The sequence below is a fragment of the Crassostrea angulata genome, chromosome 5 (genome assembly GCF_025612915.1).
Source record: "Crassostrea angulata isolate pt1a10 chromosome 5, ASM2561291v2, whole genome shotgun sequence".
Classification (NCBI taxonomy): domain Eukaryota; kingdom Metazoa; phylum Mollusca; class Bivalvia; order Ostreida; family Ostreidae; genus Magallana; species Magallana angulata.
Window position 1 is genome coordinate 26,638,220 of NC_069115.1, and position 26,079 is coordinate 26,664,298.

The window sequence follows — 26,079 nt, forward strand, 5'->3', positions numbered from 1 at the left end:
CTTATGTATCGTGATATGTACCGAATTGGCTAAGTACAGTATCGTCCCAGCCCTACTATTATTTATTATTAACAAAGTTCTGGGATTTCTGATTATACATGGGTTATCTTTTCTTTAATTCTTTTTATATTATATATAAGACATGAACTTTTCTGCTAGACACAAAGTTGAAGTGTTGTCAATTAATGATTGATTTTCTTTACACTGCTATTTTAGAAATTCATTGAATATTCATGATATTACTTTTTATACCAGGTTATTAATTTATGATATTTAGCCTTAGAGTTCCCAGTTGAATAAGTACCTTTTTTTGATTTGTGTGTATTCTATATGAATTTGAAATAATTAAAAAATTCAAAGGTTTGCTAAAAATAACTGAAATATGGAGATTTTGTATTTGTGTTCATAAGTTTTTTAAACAGTTAAGAGCAAAATGCTATGTAAGCTCATAGCAAAAGAATTAAGGGTTTTCAAAATGACGGCTGTAATTAAATTGTACATAATTTTATTGTACCTTACATATTTTAGAAATGGTCACACTTCAACCAAAACAATAAAACATTTTGTGAGCTAACCATTCGAATGACATTATTAAGTTTTCAATTGTAACGATTGGTCAAATGTTGTCTTTAAATTTTACCCACACTGGTTTACCCAGTCTGTACTGTAGATGTAGATAACATTTTGATCCTTTGTGTGAACACACAGAACATGCATATCGTCCATACAATTTCCTTAACAGTTTTTATTGTAATGGTAGTTTAATTTTAAAATTCAAATGTGGTTAACATATTGTTTCTGCAATGAAGTGGTACAATTTAAATCAATATAATTTTTAATCTCAAGGCTTAATTTTGTGTAACATAGATTTTTGTCAATGTTTAGACATGGTGGTATGAAGAGCATTATTATATGCCGGACACATTTTTTAATTTATAATACATTTTCTTTTCTTCGTCAGACTCTCTTTCTTCCAGTTTTGAGCTTTAGATTTTCAAAATGCTGACTTCTGCATTACAGCCCCAGTATATTATTTCTGTCAAGAATAAAACATTGCTCAATGCCGAGTAGCTGAAAGATTGACTGAATCAATTTTTGCCCAACAGGTTTTACTGACCCATTTGATAGATAGTGATAAGTGGCTAGCTTTATGTTCATTTCAATGCAATTTCATGCACTGTTCATTTATCAAACCGTCTCTGGTAGGGTATATCATGTAACATCCTTGATTGGTGTAAGACGTCTGCATTATTAAGGTATTTCAGATATGAAATGATAATTGAAGAAGATTGGAGGTCAATTTAGGCTAGAACAGGTAACAGATAAATTGTCATGCACAATGGCCATTTAACTTGCAGTGCCATTAATTATTTCACTGTACGCATTGGTTTATTTATTAAGGCCTATGTAGCTGCACTGGATACCTAGTTTAGATGATATTGGCTGAGGCATTTCACCTCAGAGGAAGCCTTTTTGAACTGATAAATCCTCCAGGTTGTTGACATTAGCAGCCTACTGGTTTCCTTCCTGACTGTGTATCTGGGTCAGTGAACCAGCCAGAGTTGCTATTGCTGTCTGGCTGCTGCCTTATTAGTGCTATTTAACTAGCCCTGTGTGGTTCAAACTGGAAGCATTTGCAGGTGAATTATAGACTACTTTGTATTAATTATACATGTCTTGTGAAAGAGATAGTTATGTAATGACTGAATAAAGTTGATTTATTAAATATAACAATATGATGATAAAATATGTGAAAATAAATTATCTTTAAAGTTATTGATGATAGCACAAGAAAATTAAAGCATTTTGAAAATGGTTGTAAATTATCTGTATGAAAAATTTAGCTAAAATCTCAACCATCTTTTAAAATATTTTATATTTTTAAAGACAATGTATTCCTGCAAATGCAATTTTCTCTATGCTAGTGCTAAAACAATCACATTTATGGTAAATGACCCCTGCATGCAAAGTTTTTTTTGGGGGGGGGAGGGGTGGTTTGTTTCGTCCCTGGATTAATATGTTTTTCCGTCTGTCCTTTTGACTGTTTGTAGATATGTTGTACAAATCTAGCACATAGATCAATCTCAAATGATGTTTACCTATTATTTCCAGAAGTACTTTTCAACTATCAAATGTACTCACTTGTAACAGTCTACGGTCATTTTTAAGGATTGGTGTACCACAAAGTCAGCTTTTCTGATCAAATTAAATTTTGTCTGTCGTCCGTTTGTCCATAAACTTTTCACATTTTCAGCATCTTCTCCAGAACCACTGGGCCAATTTCAACCAAACTTGACAAAAAGCACCCTTAGGCAAAGGGGATTTGCAGTTGTGAAAATTAAGGACCACACCCTTTTACATGGGGAGATAATTAGATATAATTGAAAAAATTTGAGAAATTTTCAAAAATCTTCTTCTCAAGAACCATTTGGCCAGGAAAGCTGAAACCTATGTGGAAGTATTCTCAGGTAGTGTAGATTCAAAGTTGTGAAAATCATGTCCCCAGGGGTAAGGTGGGGCCACAATGGGGGAGTCTAATTTTTACACAGGCATATACAAAGTAAATCTTTTAAAATCTTCCTTTCAGTAACCAATCAGCCAGGAAAGCTAGAAATTGTGTGGAAGCATCCGTAAGTAGGGTAGATTCAAGTTTAATTGTTAAAACCATGATCCCCGGGGGTAGGATGGGATCACAACAGGGGGGGGGGGGCAAATTTTTACATAGGAATATATAGAGAAAGACCTTTAAAAATTTTCTAAATCACCATTTGCCTAGAAAAGCTGTAACTTTAGTAAAATCAACCTCAAATAGTGTAGATTCAAATTCCTTAAGATCAAAATCTTGAGGAGTAGGGTGGATTCACATTGGGGATCCAATTTTAGAAATGGAAACAATTCAATTATTCACAAAAACTGAAATGTTATCATATATTGTTTTAAGTATATATATACAAGCATTTTGACATATTGCTGATCTTTTAAAGTTGTTAAGACTATGGCCCCTGGGTGATTCTTAGGCCTCCCAAGGGGTTTGGTGTTTGATGTAGGTTTATTCCCATAAACAATTCTTTAGGATCTTTTTTAGGACTGCAATGCTCAACATGTGAGTTGACTATAAAATTACTCTGTTAGAAATAAGGGACTAAATAAACATAAGAATATGGGGGGAAATGGATTTTTATTTATACAGGATCTACATGTATCATACCACATTGTCCAGATATTTTGTATTATGACTCCATTAACCCTTAGGCTGCTGCATTAATTTTCGCCAAGATGGCCGCCACTGCTGAATTAATTCATCACAATTAATGGTAATTGACCACCGAGTTTTAAAATCATATATCTCAGCAACTATTTATGCTACAGTTACCAAACTTATATTTAAATGCAAGAGAAAATGTTGAAGATTTCAATGCAATGCTCATTTTCTTCATTTAACTTGTATTTATCAATCTAGGTACGTTCAAATGTGAAAATCAATTAAAATCAATGCCTTTTATTGTTCCATTCTTCAATTGTCATATTTTAGATCCCAAATGACTGTAAAAGTTCCTTAGTATATGAATAAGTCATACATTGTTAGATTCATTTTTATTCATATCATTTTTGAACATCGGGTAAACAATTAATAGGTCAAAATAACTGAAAAATAAAGAAATACATCAAACACTTTATCAATGTTTTTTAATGTTGGTCTGATTCACATTCTCGGACTGCACACGTCTCTCGGTAAAGATGTTGATCAATTAAACAAGAATTACCATAATCATATCATTAAAAAATAATTAAGAAACGATAAAGGTTCGTAATCCTCCATTTTAGCGTTTAATTTTTCCTCTCTGGTGAATGGGATATTCCATGGCGGTGGATCAACACGCGACCAGTCTGCCTCGAGATCGGCATCAAATTCTTGGTCATTTCTTAGCACAAAGTCCATCAAAGACACATAAATCAATAATTCAACATCTTCTAAGTTATGTACTGCAGGATTAAATCCATCAAAAGTATTTACGTCTTTGCTATCACTGTGAAAAAAGTTCAAAACTTTCGTCTCGTCGCTTCTTTCTATGTTCGCCATTTTGGCTACAAATTCAAAACATTTCTCAGAAGTTTACCGCTCTACAGCCTTTATTTTAAACTCTTGAAATCTCTAGAAACCTTCCGAAAACATCAATTGACCAATCAAATTTCATTCCTAACAATAGCCATCGTGTTTTTGTTCAAAACGAGGCTTGGGGAAACCTTAGATAACTCGCTCTCGGAAAAACGACAATAGTCGCGCGTAGCAGTGGTGGACCACAAACTTCGGCGCGACAATAGTCGCGCGTAGCAGCCTAAGGGTTAAGCTGAATTTATCATGCCTTATGTTGTTCAGGTGAGGAATGTGGCCCATGGGCCTCTTGTTGTGGGCAACGTATCCATCTGAACAAAATTGGTATCTGGTGTGTAAATAATTTGTCCCTGTTTTAAAACTTTAAGTTTTGCTTTTAAGATCAGATGTAATTCATGATATGGATTAATACATATGTTATGTGTATTTCTCTCCAATTTAACCATCATGATCAATACTACTGGAAATTCACAGCTGTTTGAAGCACATGTATATCAGACACTGCGCAATAAAGAAGATTCGTCTCAATGTTATACATTCTGTGTCACCTTCAAATTACAAAACATATGAAGGGAGGGCAAACAAAGGTAAACCAACAAATAAATCAAAAGTGTTTTCATTTACCGTATATTTATACAGATACAATATACTATGAGTATTCAAGTTAAACATGTAGACTCAATAATCTGTACATCAATTATAGATAAAATCCCAGAGTGTACATGCAGGCTGATATATTGAGAGGAATAGTTTATTTGTTTTTTTTAAATATTTGAATTATCCAAATTTTTTGTGAAGAAAATGCTTTGTTTTCTAAAAAAAAGAATTCTAATAGGACTAATAGGACTAATAGCCATTACCATGATTACTTTGGCATTACAGGATTATAAAGTCATTTGAATCACAAAACATGGAGTCAATACTCAGGTATTAGATCAATAAAATATGTTCTGTGTCCAATTGCTATAATTTTATTGATTGATGTCGATATATACATGTATAAAAGTACATGTATTTCATTGGGAAAAGTTCTGTTGTAAAATAGCCATAGGTATAGTTATCTTATAACCGTTTGAAGTTTTGTCGAGGAGTAAATTTCATTGATAAATGAGTTTTTTAAAAATCGATCAAATTTGATCTAGCTTGCAGCTAACATTTCTACTTTTAATTAAAACCATTTTATGCAAGTCATATTGTATGTACACTTATTGGAATGTAGATGTAATATGTAAATAATTCAAATTAAATAAAAGTATACAGTTTCATATAATAAATTATATCAGTTTATTTGAAGTTTTTAAAAAAAAAAAACTATGTTTGAATTGTTGGAAAATGGCTTGGGCACAATATAAGCAAATAATATTAAAATGTCAAGGTCAAGGAATGCTGCAAAAAGATATTGCTCAATGGATTTAAATAACATTTACGTCATGCAAAAATCATCTGTCATCAAAATGTTTGACGAAGGCCTAGCAATTGTTGATCTCCAGGTAGCAAGCTTGCATGAACCATGTCATGTCAGCCTTATTTTAACTTTTAATATAAAAAGGGCTTGTTCTGCAATTTTATTGAACAGATATCTAACATCCTGTATGATTACATATTGTATACTCCACATTGATCTTCGATTCACTTTAAAAACATAAAAGCTAGTTTAAAGAACGCTGAGAAAGTATATGCAAGAAACAATGAATTTATTAGGACTGAACCTAATAGCAATGTAAAAAGTGTGTATGTTAGATGTAAGTGTAACTGCATATATAGAATGATGTTGGATTCAAGCATGATAGTAAAAAAAGTGGGCATTAGCATTTTGTTAGTAAGTATGTATTTTATTAACCATACAAGTACACCATGAATATGAGCCGTATAATGTATTTTATGTAGAACTCTTATCAAAAAGTGTGATAAAAGCATTTAGAAATCATATCCAAGAAATACTGTGCATAATGATTATTTTCCTGTAAATTGGTCTCATGAAACTTTCATGGAATATAATTATTTTTATGTATATTTATTTTTCAGAAATGTATGCCATATATATGCATTATGCAAGTGTTTTCTCAAATTCTACTACCTGAAAATTCATTATCTCTTAATATTTCATTCCTGTGTGAATGACATTTATGTATGGATTTTGAAAAACAGAAGATACTGAAAATTATGAAAGTGAGTTCTTGTACACTGCATAGAGATTTCCCTGTTCCCTGTCTTCACACTATTGATGTATAAAATAAAATATAAAAATTCCTCAATCAGAAGCTTTATCATTGTACTTTCTCTGGGACTGTCTTATCGGTAACTTTTAATATTCATGTACCTATATAAAGACTATATATGGACTGTCCTGCTTTTGAGTACATGCATGTGAAGGATCAGTAATTGGGTTTTAATTAATAAAATTTTGTTGTGAATTATTAATAAGCACACAGATAATGTCCTTAATTCATAAAAAGTTTATGACTCGGCTGTATTTGTCAATTTATTACACAATGTAAATGATATTACAGGAACTTTAATACAAGAGTTAAAAATATGAAAAACAATTTATTTCATACACTTCATTTTGAATATTAAATACTGCATGTTTATATACAGACTTTAACTGTAATTTGATTTAAATTGTGTGAGTGTGCAGTCTTAAAAAGATTATCATGTATATGTATTAAAATACTTGTATTACTTTTAAAAGAAAAACATACACTCTCATCAATTTTCTAAATCTTAATCATGGCCAATTTGCTTCCAATAAAAAAAACTGGAACACCTACGTCAAAGACTGATATTGCACTCAGCTGGTACGCTGAATCTATGTCAATATGTCGCGTAACACTTACCACAGACCTGACACATTTTGACTGCCTGCTTCATTAGGTCTTGATAAGTTGTAGGGTTCAACAATCTGCCCACTATAGACTCGCTGCGTGCTGCCTGTCAAGTTTTATATATATATACTAACTCGTATGATATAAATGTTTGGAGGGAAACCTTTTTTATGGCAAAGTGGGTTAGACAAGTGTTTGTAGGTGTATATGAAGCATGAAGACCCTGGCAAGCTTGTGAAATACACTGGTGTCGAGACCATTCCTGTGAGCAGACTGCAAGCATGTGCACTAGAGCTAGCTAGTCCTTTGTTCCTCAGAGATGGGAAAAAAAATGATGTGCCCTACAGTTCGTTGACTTGTCATTTTGTCAAGAAGGTGACTTGTGCCCTGTGATTTCTGGAGTGATCTATTTTTACATTTTTTTCATTGTTGAGACTTTGGGGATTTTTTTGTTGTGTGTAGAGAAGTGAGGCTCTAGTGACTTTGGGGAGAATGCATTCTATATGTAACTTGGATGTCTTCTAGTCATGTGATCAAAGGAAATGAGGAATTTGAAGCTTTGTGTTTTAACTGTTATATTTCGATGATCAGGGCACAGTGAAAATAATATTCTGGAGATTTTTAAATGCACTGCAACAAACAGGATTATGGATTTACTATGTTGACATGTTTGCAGAGCTATGTTTTACAGTCTGCCGACCTTCTTATTGCTCATTGTTCTGGTGAATGGCTAAAAATATACATATTGATATGTGCAGTCTTTCATGTTTATAATCTTTCTTTTTAAAACTCTGTAAGATAACAAAGGACTTGAAGGCAATTTTTTTCTCTTATCAGAACATCATGACTAGAGGTAGTCAAATATGAAGACTTTATAATGATGTTGGTTTGAATATCAGTGTTGAAGACTTGGGGACTTACTAGCTAGAAATACTTCACTCTGTCTTTCTCTCTTTTTTTATCATTTTATTTTGAGAAGCAATTTCTTCTGGGAACCATTTGAAGACAACAGTTGTAGATAATGAAAAAAGGGGAAATGTAAACAAAGTGGTACACATGTCGAACCTGGGAGAGATCTCATTGAACTTCATGCTGGGGATAGACTCAGCCAGGTAACCACATTGTGTTCTCTCAGATATATTCAGTGCCTGACCTCCATTTACTAGTAGGCTGTACAAAATAAATCTTGATTATTGATTAGTGTCTTGTGAAAAATGAAGTACTTAGTATTCCTGACATGACAGTTATGCGTGGAGCTCTTACTTTACTGAGACGTCACCTGCTCTAGGTTGTCAGACATTGCAATGGTTGACTTTATCAGAAATTATTTTTTAATGATAAAACTTTCAAATATGGATTTGTCACAAGACTTATAATTCATGTATGCAAGGTTAAATTATATATATTTTTTTATATCTTTATGTGAATCAAAATATTAATGAAGCTTATGTAAGAATAGAAAATAATTTAAAAATCAGAACACGTTTTAAACGTGGTAAAGTGGACTATGATATATATGCCTGTAATACATGTACATGCATGTATTTATTGATCTGAGTGTTAGTAGAATTCATTGTAACTTGCACAGCAAAGTACCGTGCATACAGTACTTCCTCGTTTCAGTTGATACACTGTACTGCAACAAAATTAAGTCATATGATTTACAAAAGTGCTTTCATTTATACATGCATTCACTATTTACATAACCAGAGAGTATGCATGCCCCGTCCTAATTGAGCAGGATTTAGGTCACAGTTGTGTTTTGTCTGGAATTTTTTTTTGCTAAGCTTGTTATGATTATATGAATATTAATTTTTTTTGCACTAGTCACTTCAATTGGATGTTGATTTCTTTAAATTTTAATAGGAAGTTTGAAAAGAAAGAAATGCTTGCCCTCTATTTGTTGACTGTATTAATAAGTATAAAAGTAAAAAGCATGAAAAAATTATACATTTTTAAATAAGCAGTACGTAAGTCAACTAAATAGATACATTACGATGATTAATTGTTATGCTCCTCATGCAGTAATTGAAGGCTAAATTTGAGAGACATAACAAATGGCTAATGAATTAAAACCTGAAAAATATTAAAAGTATTATGATACATGTGTTTAATAGAAAGATAAAAAAAAATGTGGGCACATAATTTCAACATGCACATAATGATCGAATGTCGTTGATTAAATTTGAATTGATTTTGAAGTGAATGTTATGTATCATGCAGTTGGTCAATGGCTATGGTACACAATGTAAACATCATGATAAGTTTCTGTTACATATTTTTGGCAACCTAGTATTTAACAGTTTCTCTCATAGACTGGGCATATTTGTATTTTTTTTCAATAAGAAATAATTTTGTTTTTTTTTCAAATAGAAATTATCTGCACAAATATTAGATAAACAAGTTACCCAAATGCAGATAAAAATGAAAATCATTAAACTTCCTGCAAAAGCAACAAGATCTTGAAAGTACATCATAGGGGTCCTGAAATTTCTGAAGAGATATATGTATACATATGCTTTGGTAGATGTTAACTAATTTAAGAGATTCTTTAAGTAGATTTGGATCCGCTCCTAAATCATCCAGTGTGAGCTCTTTGTAAATGTTGCATTTTTGAATGGCATATGCATCATTAAAATTTAAATAAAGGAAGGAAAAAAAAAGCTGTTCCCTTATGCATTATAAGCCCCAGACATCACATTTTTACAGCAATATCACTTTCACACACATGGTTGATAGGCAAGAGATCCAGCGTTCGAGTTCTATCAATGTATTCATTTGAAGTATTGGATGGGTACTTATTCAAAATGAATATATATGGATTAATTAAAGAGTTTTTTGTTTGAACTTAAATGTATGCCATTGTGATATTCTGTTATCAATATGTATCTTGTTGAGTACTGGTTTTACAAACACTGTGAAAGACATTTTACATGTTTTATATTGATTTTTTTATAAGATGATACTTTCTGATTTATTTCTTGATGTACCCTTGGTAAACCAATGAATATTTTGTTTCTTTTTTAAATGAAACATTTCTGCTTATAAAGAATTCAGAATTAATTTCTAATTAATTCATGTGAAAAGGAAAAAAAGATCTTGATGTAGTGCATTTAATTTGCAATACCCAGGTTGTTATTTATTGGTTTGAACATATTTTATTGCATAACATATACAAATGGTTCAAACACAAGTTCTAACAACTTACGAGGTTCTTACCAAGTATAATAATTTACAACTGTATAGTAGTTTAGAATGAAAAGTACATAGAAATCTATATTACTAATATAGTTAAGTTATTGAACAAACGTACATGTATAAACAGTTCTGTTTGAATTTGGTCTAGGCAGTACATGTAAAATTGAAATTACATTTATTTAGTGATGAATCTGTTTCAGTCCCATATTTCTTCTCTTACATTACCCGGTACTTATGAAGAGCCCTAGAATAGAATGCTTAGTTCAAACGTTCTGGTTTCCAATAGTGTTGTGTTTCTGTGTATTGTAGGTGTGTAACAGAGGACAAGATTGCAGGCTGTCAGCTTCCCTGTGTACCAGACTTGTTCTCCAGGAAAAATGGAGTCAAAAGGTAAAAAGATATAAAGCCTAGCCTCAGAGTTTAATTAAGAAAAGTAAAAATTAATTGACTAAGACTGTCTTGATGAGGAAATACTGATAAAGCCTTTATCTTTGTTTTTATCATTGTAATTTAATTGTAATCTTCTCAGATTTATTGTGTCAGACCCAAAGTTCAACGTAATCTTCTAGTCCACTACCTGTTTCCTATGCATTGCTGAACATGTTTTAAAACTTAATCAGAGTTTTTAGGTTCCATTTTGTCACTTTGACCATGTTGACCGCAATGAATGAATTACAGCTAAAGTTCATCTCGTGACAAACTTGCACATTTTCTAAAACTGATGCAAGGTTGATGATGTTGACATTGCATGGGGCCTTCAATGGGATAGTTTTATAGTGCGTTAAGACAAATGTGTAGCGATTTGAAGTTAAAATACTAAGGCATTAAAGGAACTATTTAATAGCTAAATCATTGGTTAAAACAGATATTCCATACAAAGTTAAAGTGTTTTGTGGTGTTGTGTAAATTATATACCATGGTTTTGGATTCACGTCCCCCGGGTTACCTTACCCGACTTCTCTTGTGAGGTTAAACCTGGGGTCGTGAAACAAACCATGGTATAATTTACACAAAACAGTTAAAAATGTATGGTATATCTATTTCATATGGCATAACAAATTAACCTTTTCCCAATTTTTCCCATTTTTTTTAGCATATACATGTAACAGCTTGTTTTGAAACAATTTTCCTTGTTCAAAGTGTCGCAATATTGAATGTTGAATTCCCATTCAAAAACAGATAAGAAAAATGTCAATTTTTGACGGATTTTGATTGAATTATAAAAATAACCTCACTTCTGACATCATATAATGCCAATGAGTGCAAATAATTCAATTAATTGGTAAAAAATATATCTGATATGAACTTTCATAAAAATTAACATACCCCGAACCGGAAATACTTATAAAAGAGCAAATTATGTGGGCCAAATTTCACTCTTACTATATATAGTCCTTTGAGTGTGCTGATTATGGGTAATGTTTGTATACAGTTCAGAATATCTTGACTATATAAAAACTTAAATATTCCTGCAAAACTGACTAATAAATGCCATCACATTTCTCGAATTTTTGTTATTACATACCGGGTATATATATTTCCAATTTTAAAAAGAAATGGAGTTCTGTAGTAGCTCTCAGATAAAATAAATAAAAAGACATTTTAATGTTTTAAAAACCAACCGCAAGTCTTGTTTACGTGAAAGAATTTCATGAGACAGGATTGAGCTGTCAACTACATTGACAGCTTTTTTTGAAGTGTTGACATCAACATGGGAAGGTTACCTTCTGCACCAAGTTGAAATTTGCCTTCTTTCATGGCAGTGGTTATAGTTAGTCAGGTTACACATTTTTACAATGCTTATTCTGGTGCTCAGGGGTCTGACATCTTTAAATATTCAGGAACATATTCAATGGATGGAAACACAAATTAGAACATTAATTTCATTCAGTTTCTCTTATTAGTGATTAAGTTTCAGGAGAGCAGTGTTTATTTTTAAAAAGTCTATGTCATACTATAGTACCCTGCCCATAATAAAATATATAAATTAATATATGATACTAATAAATTCTGATTCCATAACTGAATAAAGGGTTATTTTCACCCCATGTTATTTTCGCCCTTCTACACTTTCAAATGGTTTTACCCGTTTTGAATTTGCCCAAATGCAGTTGTGTTAGAGATATTATTTGCGACAATGGAATTCGTACGCTGACAACGTGATGAAAGGGGAGAAAATAAAATGAAGGTGAATATTTCCCTGAATAAGTATGTTTAAGGGAATTTCGGCCCTTTTGAACTTGGAATTTTGGTCCTATATTGAATATAGTAATGAACAGTTTGTGAGCACAACTATTTAACTGCTGCAAAGAATTTAAAATTAAATCTTTGTACACATTTAGGACACAATGTGTAGATGTCCATATTACCAGGAAATTGTAATTCCTTAATGTTTTGGTAATTTTGGCCTATTTGAACTGAATTTTGTGGTTGACAAAGGAATACTGTATACAGGGAAATATTCGCTGCCGTTTTATTTTCGCCCCTTTAACCCTCGTTGCCAGTGGCCAAATTTAAGACTGGGCAAATGTCTCATATATAATATATTTCTTTAAATACAACTGTGTTTTGGTGTATTCAAGATGAGGCGAAACTGTTTGCAAGTGTAGAAGGGCAAAAAATTACATGTGGCGAAAATAACCCTGCATGAATTAGATGTGCATACTTGTAGTAAGTTCTTATGTTCCATTAAACAGTGTGTAGTTTATGCATGTGTGATGTTACAACAGTATGACACAGGAAAATGTTTACAATTTCCTTACCAATGCAGTGGTTGTCATTATTTTTGTTTCAAATTGTGTTTGTACAAATCTGTCTGATCAATGTAACATGTTCGGGTGAATGAAATACCTGAATGCTGTGAAGCAATAAGTGTAGAAATAGAAATTGACAACTAATATGGTGGTAGTCGGAGATAAAAGGAAAGATATGGGTATATTTATGAATTCATGACAGCTTTATAAAACTATTGACTTATTGGATGGCTCCTGGTAAGCTGGAAATGAAAAGAAGACTTTACATTTGACATCAAAGAAACAGATTTAAGGTCTCACACTTTTAGAAATGACACAAATAGTGCATATACGCAGAATGAAAATGTTAAAATTGCAGAATCAATCTTTTATTTTTCTACTCCATTTTGTTTAATAATTTTTAATTACAAATCAGAGCATAGATTTTCTGACGTGTTCAAAATTTAAAGGAATGTCTCCATCATCTAGACCTCACCAATTTCATAAAATTAAACTTTGTATTTCAACCCCCCGCCCCTTTTCCCCTTGAAAAATTTCTGCCTACCAGCCTCCTGCCCATACGAACACCTTTATCTATATGTAGTTGATGATCTCTGTGGAACCTGTGACTTACCAAAGCATTTAGTTAAGTAATGATCATAATATTAATACTAGAAGACAATTACATTTGTCTATATAAAAGGCAGATTTATGGCATGAATATAAAAAAGCCGGATAATATAGAGTTATCTAACATGGCTAAGGATGGGAGATCGGAAATCATTAGCCCAAGGTCATTTGATGATTGAATGTCAAGATCACATCTTTATTCATCAAACCTTAAATGATGAGTTTATAACAATATTTATAGGTAACTAGGTAAGCTTATGTATTGAGAGAGGGATATTTAAAAGGTAGTTATTTGAATACTTTGGCCTATATTGATCAGTTAACAGTTTCTGTAACTTATAACATCTATACAGTTGGATGTGTCAGACTATTGCTCACTGAGAGATTAGCTGTGTAAGAGACTAGACTTATTAAGTCCATAATTTACATGATTTAGTAACAGGTTTTTCAATTTTTATGAGATTGGTTGTGGTGTACAGAATTCTTTGTGTGAAGTGACATGTCTGTTGCTTCTGGCTTATTTAATCAGGTTCTGAAGTCTTCCACCTGTTCTCACCTTTGAAAAAGTAAGGTATGATAATAACTGTAGCCAATTCTAACAAAGAGCACAGCTGGTTTGGTATGTTATGATGACCTTAAAACTATTGTTAGTAAAAGGCGAATACCATGTGCGTAGTAATAACTTCATGTGGAAGATGGTCTGTTGTCAAAGTTGGACTATTGTGATATCCAGGTGAAAATAAACAATGATATCTGACACATGAAGGATGAATATCTGTTCTTGTTATGAAGGATGAAGAAAGTATTGTTTGGTCAGGTTGCTTATGACTTCCTGATAAGTTTTATCTATTTACTCTACTAAGCTCAGAAGTACAGTCTGATGAAAATTTATCATGTTTTTTTAATTATGAACTTGAAAAAATGTCAAGCAAATACACAATTATATACCGGTAATCCTTCCTGCCAATGAAAAGAAATCTAGAAAGTTTGTCTCTTTTATTGGAGATTGCAAAAAATAACAATTCACATGACATACCGGTGTTTTGACAATGTGGAAATAAATAAAATATTTATTTTTAAAAACTTTTTCTACAAGATAACAAAAAATCAATTTTCAGTTTTAGCTCCTCAGAGCTGAAAGCTTAATCGATCTTTATTGATCACCCTTTGTCCAGTGCCTCGCTGTCCATACTTCTAAAACATTTTGGACTTTTTTCTAGAAACCCTGGTTCAATTTCAACCATCAATGGCTCTAAGCATCTTTAGGGGCAAGAAGATTCAAAGTTCTTGAGATAAAGGGCACACCTTTCTAAGCATGTTATTGCACCAAATAAAAGGTCACACAAAACGCTGCAATATTCTCATGAAACTTTGAAGTTTAACAAGGAACACATTTGGCTGTGTATTCTATTTAGTGGTGTTCAAATCACGTACACCAATATATGCCATGCATATATGTACATGTATAAGAATAAGAACATTCAGGAATGTGTTAATAAATTCAAATCCACCCTAACTTGTTGAAAAACTATTTTCCACCAAATATAATACATACCAAATATGATACATTTACAGTTTGATATGTAGTGAAACTATAAAACAACAAACTCAGACATTTTATGAGAAGTTATGTGGAAAAGATAAAAAAATACAATTGAAATCATTTACTTGTGTGATCAATGTTGCCCATGCTTTGACACATTGTTGGGATTCCAAAATTTGTATACTGACACTCTTGCATAATCCTTGATCCTTCAAGTATTTGTCTCTGTTTCCTTGTTAAGTGATAGCTGTTGATTAAATCCAGGAAATATTCACATTTTTAAATTGTTTTATATTGTTCAAAAAGAATATTCTTTTTTACTGACTATAAGGCAGGAAAAGGTGAATTTTTAATATCATATGATCATCATTAAACCTCAATGTTTTCTTACTACCGGTATATTTGGCTTTTAGGGTCAATTTATATGTACATGTAACTTTATGCAATCGACTTGGCATTTGTCGCAATATAAATAGGTATAAAATCGGATGGTTTTCAAGGTGAAGGTATGAGGTAAGGGTCATTCTAGAATGAGTTCAGTGATTGATTCAGATCTGGTTCAAAACTGTTTCATAATGGAATATGGAAAGAATGTTATTGATACATTATTAACTTGTATTATCAAAAAATAAATCTGTTATAAAAATTTCAAAAAGTTCATGGTTGGCGGTAGGATGTTTATTGTCTCCTGAGTATGTCAGACGCATAATCATGACATCCTTTGATCCCATAGTAAATAGTTCTTACCAATATTTTCATTTTTTTTTTAGTTTCAGTGATGATGAAATGCCACATGTCATGGAAAGCGTGTGTATGCCAGACACCACCCGTCAGGACAGCGTGGCGACATGCTCTAGTGATGGTTCACTTGATGCCTCACCGCTGACCAATGACGGAGGCTGTTCTGTAACCCCTGACAACTCGCGCTCATGTACACCTTCCTCATTAAACTGTCTGTTGAGTCCGATAAGTAAAGACAGTCGCTCGGCTGACAGTTCTCAATGTGAATGCAAAGATGCCCTGCCACCACCTGTAATTTGTAAGTGGAAAGACTGTGATTTTGAAGACTTTGAAGACCAAGGAATCCTGGAACACATAAAGTCAAAACATGTGTATTCTCAGGAAGGAAAGAAAGTCTCTTGTCTCTGGGAAGGCTGTAAAGTGTACAGTGTACAGTCCAGATCTCAAGCATGGCTGGAGCGCCATGTGGTATGTCACTGTGGGGACAAGCCATTCCGGTGCATCGTGGATGGATGTTCACTCAGCTTTACATCTCACAAGGGACTGGAAAAACATGTGAACAATCACTTCAAGCTACAACAACTACCAAATCAGAGACCCTCCAAGTCCAGAGAAGACACACCCACAAAAATGTGGAAGAAGAGAAGGTGTCGAAAAAGTCGCCCACCTGGTGGTACGTGTTTTTAAAATTAAGTACATATGAAATACTGTTGTGGAATTGTGGACCAGTTCCCTATGAGAAAGTTCTGATGACAAATCATAGAGCTACATGTTGGTGCATGTATGAAAAAATTGTATTGTGCACTATGATAAGCTTTAGTTCTGGACTTATTTCCTTAATTTCTAATCATTATCTTTCAGAAATATTTGATACTAGTTAATAAACTAAGAAATTTTTCTACAAAATTCGCTTTACTTGCCACAGATATTCTTTAAAACACTCGAGGTTCAACTTATAATTCCTTTCCTCACTGTTCCTAACCTGAAAACAAAACCACTTCATTCATTATATGGGGTCAAGGTGTTCCGAAGATTTTTAAGGCAAATAAAGTGTAAACAGTGGTAAATTGACTAAGAATAAATTAGTATCAAAATACTTTGATGGGATGTGACTGGGTTGCTCAGTAGATATATATATATATATATATCATGTATATATGCCTTGTCTGGGATATGTTTATGAGCCTCTCAGTTCATGATACGGTGCTACAATGTATGAGCTTGTGAAGGGATCAGTTTTCCTTGATCCTTGATTGAAATTCTTCAAGTGAAACTCTTCAGTTGCCTCCTCTATTTACTAGTACATATTGCCAGATAATATTAAGGTTGACCACCTCCTTCCATCTTTATTCACATTGTTGGCAGAAATGAAGAATCCTGTTATATAACAGTCTGTAATCAGCAGCTGATAGACAATATAAATACTATCTACAATGGATCAAAACAAAACAAGTCCAGTATATCATTCACCCTCTAACTCATCCTGCTGTGTCAGTGTTTTATTTAAAGTTCTCTTCCAAACCCTGCCGGTGAAATTATGAGAGGTTATGAAGGAAAATAGTCAAAAATTAATTGGTATGAAATACCAGACTAAGACCAGACAAGATAAAAAGACATGAATAGAAATCTGATAGAACACCATACAAATTTGCCATGAACAATGTCAAAAAAAGTATCCAGATATTAAAGTTGCTACAGCTGTAGCTATAAATATAGATTGCATAATGCAGGCAATGGAAGCTTTTGTGATCACCCAGGGTAGTAACATTTTGCATGTTAAGATTGCACGTTTTGATACTAATACACTACATGTATATCTGTGTTGCATAGATATTTTCTAAATATCTCATTCAGATTTAACAATTATAGATGGGCATGATATGTTAGACAAAGTGATATTTTACACACCGACCACAAAATCTCTTCCTTTGTACATATTTTTTACTGTCTGGTATTTAGGAATGATGAATAGACCCAAGCATTTAAACAAGATATGATATGAAATATGATACACTCTCTTTTATGAGAAGACAGTGTATCTGGGTGGTTTAGATGTTTAAAAATTTGGAAACCCCTACGATTCATAGACTGCTTGTGTATGAGAATATTTAGCTCACCTAAGCTAAAAGCTCAAGTGAGCTTTTCTGATCACATTATGTCTATCATCTGTCTGTCTGTCTGTCCAAAATTTTTTTTCTCACATTTTCAACATCTCCTCAAGAACTACTGGGTCAATTTCAATTAAACTTGGCACAAAGCACCCTTAGGCAATGAGGATTCAAAGTTGACCATGCCCTTTTTCAAAGGGAGATAATTAGGAATTATTGAAAAAATGTTGAGAATTTTTTTTAAAAATCTTTTTATCCTGAACCATTTGGCCAGAAAATCTGAAACTTGTGTTGAAGGACCCTCACATAGTGTAAATTCAAGGTTGTGAATTTTATGTCCCCTAGGGGTAGGGTAGGGCCACAAAGCTGAAACTTGTGTGGAAGCATTCTCAGGTAGTGTAGATTCAAAGTTGTCAAAACCATGCCCCATGTGGGTAGGATGGGGCCACAATGGGGGGGGGGGGATCAAATTTGTACAAAGGAGTATATAGAGTAAATCTTTAAAAATCTTCTTCTCAGAAAAAAAATATAATCAGCCAGGAAAGCTGAACTTGTGTGGAAGCATCCTCAGGTAGTGGAGACTCAAAGTTGTGAAAATCATGACCCCCCCCCCCCCAATTTTTATATAAGAATATATAGAGTAAATCTTTTTGAATCTTCTCAGAAACTACCTGTAATCAGCAATATGATTCTTTATAATTGATAAGACTTTGGCCCCTGGACAATTCTTGGGCTTAATAGGGGTTTAGAGTTTGATGTAGGTTTATATCCCATATATAAATATCTCACACCCTGCCCTCCTATCAGTGTACACCTGCCCATCTATCAGTGTACACCTGCCCCTCTATCAGTGTACACCTGCCCCACTATCAGTGTACACTTGCCCCTCTATCAGTGTACACCTGCCCCTTTACCAGTGTACACCTGCCTCTCTATTAGTGTACACTTGCCCCTCAACCAGTGTACATCTGCCCCTCTATCAGTGTACACCTGCCCCACTATAAGTGTACACCTGCCCCACTATCAGTGTACACTTGCCCCTCAACCCGTGTACACCTGCCCCTCAACCAGTGTACACCCCCTGCCCCACTATCAGTGTACACCTGCCCCACTATCAGTGTACACCTGCCCCTTTATCAGTGTACACTATACACCTGCCCCTCTACCAGTGTACACCTGCCCCTCTATCAGTGTACACCCCCTGCGCCTCTATCAGTGTACACCCCTGCCCCTCTAATCGTCTACAGGTAGGTTCCCACCCCTTCTTGATTGAGTACATGTACATTTCCTTCTCTTCTGGTCAAACTGATACTAAAATTTGTATCAGCTTGTTTCAAAACCACAAGTGAACTTGCTCTGGTTCTCTCTTTTTAACCTGCCTAACAACAGAAAGAGATGCCAAATAAAAAGAAACAACTCTATTTAATATCAGTATTTATTTTTATGTTCATTCAGTATCATTTTTCTGGATTTTTTTTTCAGTAAAGCAAGTGGATTTCTTTGATGATGGTATAATGGAAAAAGTACAAGCAGAACTGACCTACATTACAGACCTAACACAAATTGATCTCAATGGCAGCTCAAACTCGGCCACATTCCACAGCTGTGTAAGTCCTAGCTGTCAGCAGTAAAACATCAAGGGTATACCTTTGAGTATTTATAGTGTACTGAACATTGGTGCTTCATCTCATATTTTTAGCCCAGATTGTACTTCTGGAAAACTTTCTTAGGGTACCATTCTTTGAGATGTAAAAATTACTCTCTGATTGCAACAGCTTTGAAACGAGAATTTATTATGTCATGCTCATGTAACATTAAAAGGTAATTGTTTGTGTCTTTTCTACTAAAGTGATTATTGTGAATTCTATTTGAGGCCCTTAAGATTCACACCAAGTGTATCTTTTTTGTAGGTTATAGGAAGAAGAACTGATCGGACAGGGAAAGTCCAGGCATTGCTTCATTGGCAGCCAGAGCAGGTGTAAGTTCTCCTCTGTACAGCCCACTGCCAGTCAGGGACTGTTGTTTAGTGACCAGGGCATCATTAAGTAAGGGTGAATCTCCTCCTAACTCTTGATTCTTTATAAGAAATGGATTCCAGGGCGGAGACTCATTGCTTTTATGGAATGGAGAGTTTATGAGGACATCAACCTACGTAAAACCCACTCTCTACTTCTTGTTAGTTGTTAATTCATGTGTTATGCAAATGTGATTTTCCATAGTATATAAACTGTTGTGTCTGTCTTCATGTATTTGAAATATATATAAAAAAAAAAGACCAACATGTTTCACATATCTTTTAAAATGCATATATTGCCTTGTCCTAGATAGTGCTTGTCCCCTCGTTTGAATTCCACCATCCCACACTCGTAAAAAAAGAAATATTTTATTTCTCGCATTGTATTTTATTAAAAATTGATTTTTACAATTTTATGCTTTGACATTCAAAAATTTACTTTCGGTTTATCCCTCAGTGTGCTACATATAGTGCAAGTCTGAAAAAGAGGTCACAACAATTTTTTCAATGAAAATATGATAAATTGTATTCAGTTATCAAAATACCTTCATGGATTAACAAACTTCATTTAGGTATTCATTAGTTCCTTACAAATGATAATATTTGTTTATGTTTAACAGTGGTGTAGTAATACACAATTCAAGACAGAAAAATCTCAAACTGCTGTCCACATGGGACAACCTGATCTCGCACCTATCATAACGTGAGAATAAATCTATTGGGTCCCTTGTAGTAAGGAACTGTAAAAGATATGTCTTTGTATTGGTAATTGTAGAATTCATGATTGCTGGGTTCCAGAGAAGGATGTGGAACAATTCCAGACCTGCACCATCCCTCTTAAGCAGCTACCTCAACCAATGGCGGCCAACCTTCACACCTCCATCTACCACCACCACAGACGCCGCAAACACCGCAGAAAGTGACACCACCCAGCAAGTTCTATCTAAAGTGCAAATAATATAGACTCTGATTCAAATCTGTGGATTCAAATCTTCTGCTTGTTTTCAGTGGTTATGCTGTTTCACTAGTGTGTGAGCTATACCACAAAGTTGTTTTCCTTTGAGAAAATTCACCAGGTCTGTCAATTAGAAGTACCTGGTAGATCTAAGTTAATTTGCAGTGAATGAAAATGTGAAGAGGTTTTCTACTTTTTTTGTCAAGGCAAGAAAAGAGATGATGTTCTACAGGTTAAAATTGTTAATACTAGTACTATGGTAAGCTAAATTAGATTCAGTTCTCTTCCCTTTTTTTTTTTTGCAAGACTGTTTTATTATTAGATGTTTGATTTTTCAAGTTATGCAAGTACGGTATATTTTAATTTGCTTAAGCAAAAAAAAAAAAAAGATGACAAGTTTACATTACAAGAGAAAGGCACTGCAAATAAGAAATTAACTAAATTTTTAATTTCCAAAATTATTGCATGCATTAATTGGTGAACTACATTCCTTTTTATCAACTTAACTAAACACTATGATTCCTTTGCCAACCATTTTTGTGACTCCATATTTCATAAAACCAAAGGCAAACTTAGGGTACACATGTAGAAAGCCTAATATGTACAATTCGATAGGATTTCATAAAGGTCATATTGAATTGAAGAGAAAGAAAAATTTCAATTCAATGTTTTGGAATACTGTATTCTCTTTTATGTGGTCAGGAAGTTCTTAGTGCAATTTGGAATTAAAATCAAGAAAAAGCCAGTCAATAGGAATCAGAAAATATCTGTAAGGATAACAGTAATTCTCCTGCAAAGTTCTCTAGCTGTACAGTTATATTGTACCTTGAGACGTCCCCCATCTACCTCTGATCTCTGCCTATAAATTATTTATTCTCTGAACAGATTAGATATAGTCTCGCCTTCTTTGTATTATTTATATTTTGTTTATTTTTCCAAATGTAAATAGGTTTGGCAAAACCATAAGCATAGGAATGATATTTTATGAATGTGGTATATTCTCAAGATATACTGTGTTCATAACTTAATATGGGATTTTGTTAGATGTAATCTTATTGTTATTTTTATGGAATCTTATCTCCAAAAATTTGTAATGAAGCAGAAAATATTAAGTAAATTTTACCTTTTTTCAAATTTTGGAGGATAAACAAGGTGTGACCTTTTAGATACATGTATATTGAATAATTGAGTTCTTTGCTTTTCTTTACAGTTTTTGTATTTATTACAAAATTGCTCATGTTAAATGTGTGGCCTATAAGATAATACAAATGTGCTACGGTAGCTTGAGTACAATACTTGTACAGTTATTGTATATTTTCTCAGGGAAGTATTCAAACTATTTATTTACAAGCTTCTAAAAAAATTCCAATGCTTCAGACAAAGTGAGGGGAAATCTACATTCACAAATATCAAGTTTCGTGGTTTTATTTCAGTTTTTTAAGTTAATTTTAAAACATTTACTTTTAACATTACAGAAGATGATAGTTTTCCCATCCCAAATAATGATCAAAATAACATTCATAAGTCACTGAAAATGTATTTATAGTTTGACTGTTTATGCATGATGTATATATGCACTTTCAGAGAACCTATAACCTTTTTATGGGTAAAATTGAAACCTTGTAATAATGACAAGACATTGGAAATATCTATCAATATTTATCAGTTGACAGAGTCAATTACAGTAGTCACAGTGAACAGTAGTCTTATCACTAGGTCAGGACAACTCATTATTGGCAGATGTGAAATGTATTGAAATGCTATCAGTCAAAAACATTTACTATTGGACCAAAGCAGCTAAATAGATAAAGCCCAGGCTCATAATATTACTGTAATTCCATTAAATTTGAAGGTGTTCATTGTACTACAAATGTAAAATGCATACTTCTCTTGTTATTTTTTATTTAGATATAATTTTATTTAGTTTGTCCTTTTGATGAGAAACATTTGTCAAGTGTGCAAGATGCAAAAGCAATACATGACATATGGAGTTGCCTCCCTATTTGCACAAGATTTTCTCAGGATTTTTCATCGGATAAATGTTTCTTACTGTATTTCCATGGTTTGGAAGACAATAAATGGTGAAGAATTAAGCAAGTTCAGAATAAAGTATATTTTTCTGAAGTAAAAAGATCTCATAAACATCATTTTTGACATCTATATTGTGGTAACAAGACAATGCTTGGGTCCTGTGAAAAAGGAAATTTTCATAGCAGAGCGGATGCTTATGTTGATGTGCATATGAAGGGAGGGTTTTTGTAAATAAGTCAATTGAAAGCAATTTGTTAGAGAAGGAAAATCAAACCTGAATGGATGAGTTCGATTTTTTTTAAATAAGTGTATCATTAGTTTGACTGACATTAATTTTGAGAATCATCAACATTGTTGATGAATTTGATTATACATAAAATCATATGAACTCTATGAGACAGCATTTTACAATCATTGTATCATGATATTTTATGATCCTATCATTTAGCAAAATAGATGTTTAATGCAACACAACAGAATAAATCTAACTTTTTAAAATGTTAATGAAACATATCAGTATTGAAGGTAAAAAAAAGAGAATTTTGTGTAACAGATAAATGAAATAGATTACATGAAGACTTTTGTTGATATGAATAGCATTCTCAAGGTCACATGGTGAAGGTGAGAATGTTGACCTTCTGTGTATATAAATATTTAATCTTGGCTTAGGCCTTAGGTCAAGGTCAAATTGTTGAAGGCTGTATTTTTTGTTGTTGCATGCCCACTCCGTACATGTGTTTGTTTGTTTTGTACATACATGACCTTGGCCGGCTTGCTAGTGACCTTAGGTGTCTAGCTTTGACTGTTAATTGTTTTTCTGAAAAAAATATTTATGTTCTGTTTTTGTATATAGTTATTATACTGTTACCCCATTAATATTGCCAACCTGTATTTTTCTCTGTATAGATAAGATTTTGTAATGCAAGCAATAGGATGGCAAATCAAATTAAAAAGATAGACAGACATCTGTCAAACAACTCATATTCCAACACATCTGCTCAAAAATGTGTACACTTTATAGTTCATGCAAAAGTATATTTGCTTAATATCAGTATATAGTAATTCAACTGTTTTTTGTCCTTTTCGTTTTGCTATATTATGCACAAGCAGTTGCGTGCCATCATTCTGTACATACTGATCAGCAAATATTTATTTGATTTTTTTCTCTGTCAAGCAATTGGTAACTTGATATAAATATTTACAGGCCTTTGATGGTAACATTTACAAGCCTTGGATACAGTGTGACTAGTCATTGTGTTTTTGTTCAGGTGACCAAATACCTTCTTCACCACATCTAAACATTTACTGTTTACAGAGATTGGAGATTTTTCCCTTTCAATGTATTACTCTGTTAAAACTGGTACAATGTGTCTGTACCTGTTCCATCACCTGTGGGATTAGTTTATACGTTCTTGATATTTTTGATTTGTGAGATGAACTGAGTAGATTCAGACATGTCTGAACTGTTGAATGTTTCAGATGGAGCAAGTTAATCAGACAGGTTTGACTATAACATTAATCAATACTGATAAAAAATGTCAACACTTTAAAAATACATGTGAACGACTAGAGTCTTTATAAAACTTGTATATGTTGATGATTTTATGTGAAGTAAAGCATTGTTTTGCAGTTATTAGTAATCTAAATCTGTAAATCACCAGTATTTTTGGGGGGTTTGGGGTGGGGTGAATTTCTTAGGTGTCTGAGTGTCAAATCGCATATTTATAAGATATTAAACTATTGAGTGGTAATGTTATTCACATTGATAAGCTTTTCGTGTTACTGGAAATGTTTTATGGCAATAGACACAACAATGTATCAGCAGAAGTAAACCTCAATAAATACTAGTATTCCTTCTGTATTTTCATTTAAAATAATGTTTTTAAATCCATTTACACTTGTCATCTCAACTTTTTTCACCAAAGATCAAACAATTTTTTTGTCAATGATTTGCATTCCAATCCCCAAATCACAAGTAAGTGTTGAATTTGAATCATTCGAAAAGAAAGCTGGTAAGTCTTGAAAGAATGCTGCAAAGAAAATGATGATTTGATTTCTCATGGTGATGTCAAATGTATCTGATATTGATATTGGGTACAAATGACATCACAATTAATATCAGGTACAGATATAAATGACATCACAATGAGAAATATTCAATCAAGTGATTCGACTTATGATAAAAACTTAGAATAAACTTCATGAAGTAAAGGTTAACAGATAGATAGTTGTAGTTCATTTCTGTAAGCTGATTCTAATCCCTTATCTTTTGAGACAATATTAATACTCTGTACTCTAATTTTTCTTAATTCAGATGTTCATTTATAATAAACGCAACTTTTGCCATCATATTTACATGCAGTCATTTGATTAGTGAAAACGGAATGTGATTGGTTGATAAGATTGACTCATGTTGTGCCTATACCTATGTGTATTTATTGCAAAACTGGATGAAATGATTCCTACATGTATTGTCATCTTCAGTGAATCAAATTCTGTAAACATGTACCATCGTTTGCCTGGCCTGTCTCATGCAGCCATATAAAGAAATGCACAACTAACTAGAACTACACTTGGTATTCTTAAGAATTTTGTCAATAATATAAAACAGTTGTGTGTTGAACCATTGTACACATGTGTAAAAATGAAGTGTGTGTGCGAGTTCCTCTGTATGGCTGCATGGAGGACTGCGTTGTTCATATGTTCATATAGGCCATCCGTCATACTGGGGTGGCTTTCATTTTCGGTGATTTTCCATTCAGTGTTCAAGTGATGCTTTGAAAGTTTTTGACAAGATCTGTGTTTACACTCATTTGCAGAGTAAATGTATATGAACAATTTTGAAAGTAAGGGTGTAATGTGTTTTGATATTTATAATTGATTAGGTCATCCTTTGTATTGTACAAGTAGATAGATTTGTACAAAATAAAAGTGACAAAGACACTGAAGGTGGTTGTTTTCTTTGATATTTACATTCACATTTACTTGTATATTTCCCTTTATGTCTGCTATTGGTACTGATTTTAGGCCGTATAATGGTGTCTGTAACCACTGATTTGTCATAAATTCAGGAAACCTGCATCGAGAAAAGAATGTATAGAACTCTGTGTATCAAGCCAGTTGATATTCTGAATCATGATAACTTACAGTGTAGCAAAATGCCATGAATGTAAGTGTAAATAGAGTAT

General features: G+C 33.0%; 1 protein-coding gene across 1 annotated transcript; it reads left to right on the forward strand.

The window, feature by feature from the left end:
* Positions 1-6,917: 6,917 nt before the first annotated feature.
* LOC128186305 (zinc finger protein aebp2-like) lies at positions 6,918-25,835 on the forward strand. Its single transcript, XM_052856102.1, has 6 exons — positions 6,918-8,051; positions 10,447-10,527; positions 15,813-16,456; positions 19,374-19,498; positions 19,802-19,869; positions 20,681-25,835. The coding sequence occupies exons 1-6, from the start codon at positions 7,996-7,998 to the stop codon at positions 20,826-20,828; spliced, it is 1,122 nt and encodes a 373-aa protein (XP_052712062.1). The 5' UTR covers positions 6,918-7,995; the 3' UTR covers positions 20,829-25,835.
* The last annotated feature ends 244 nt before the right edge of the window (positions 25,836-26,079 follow it).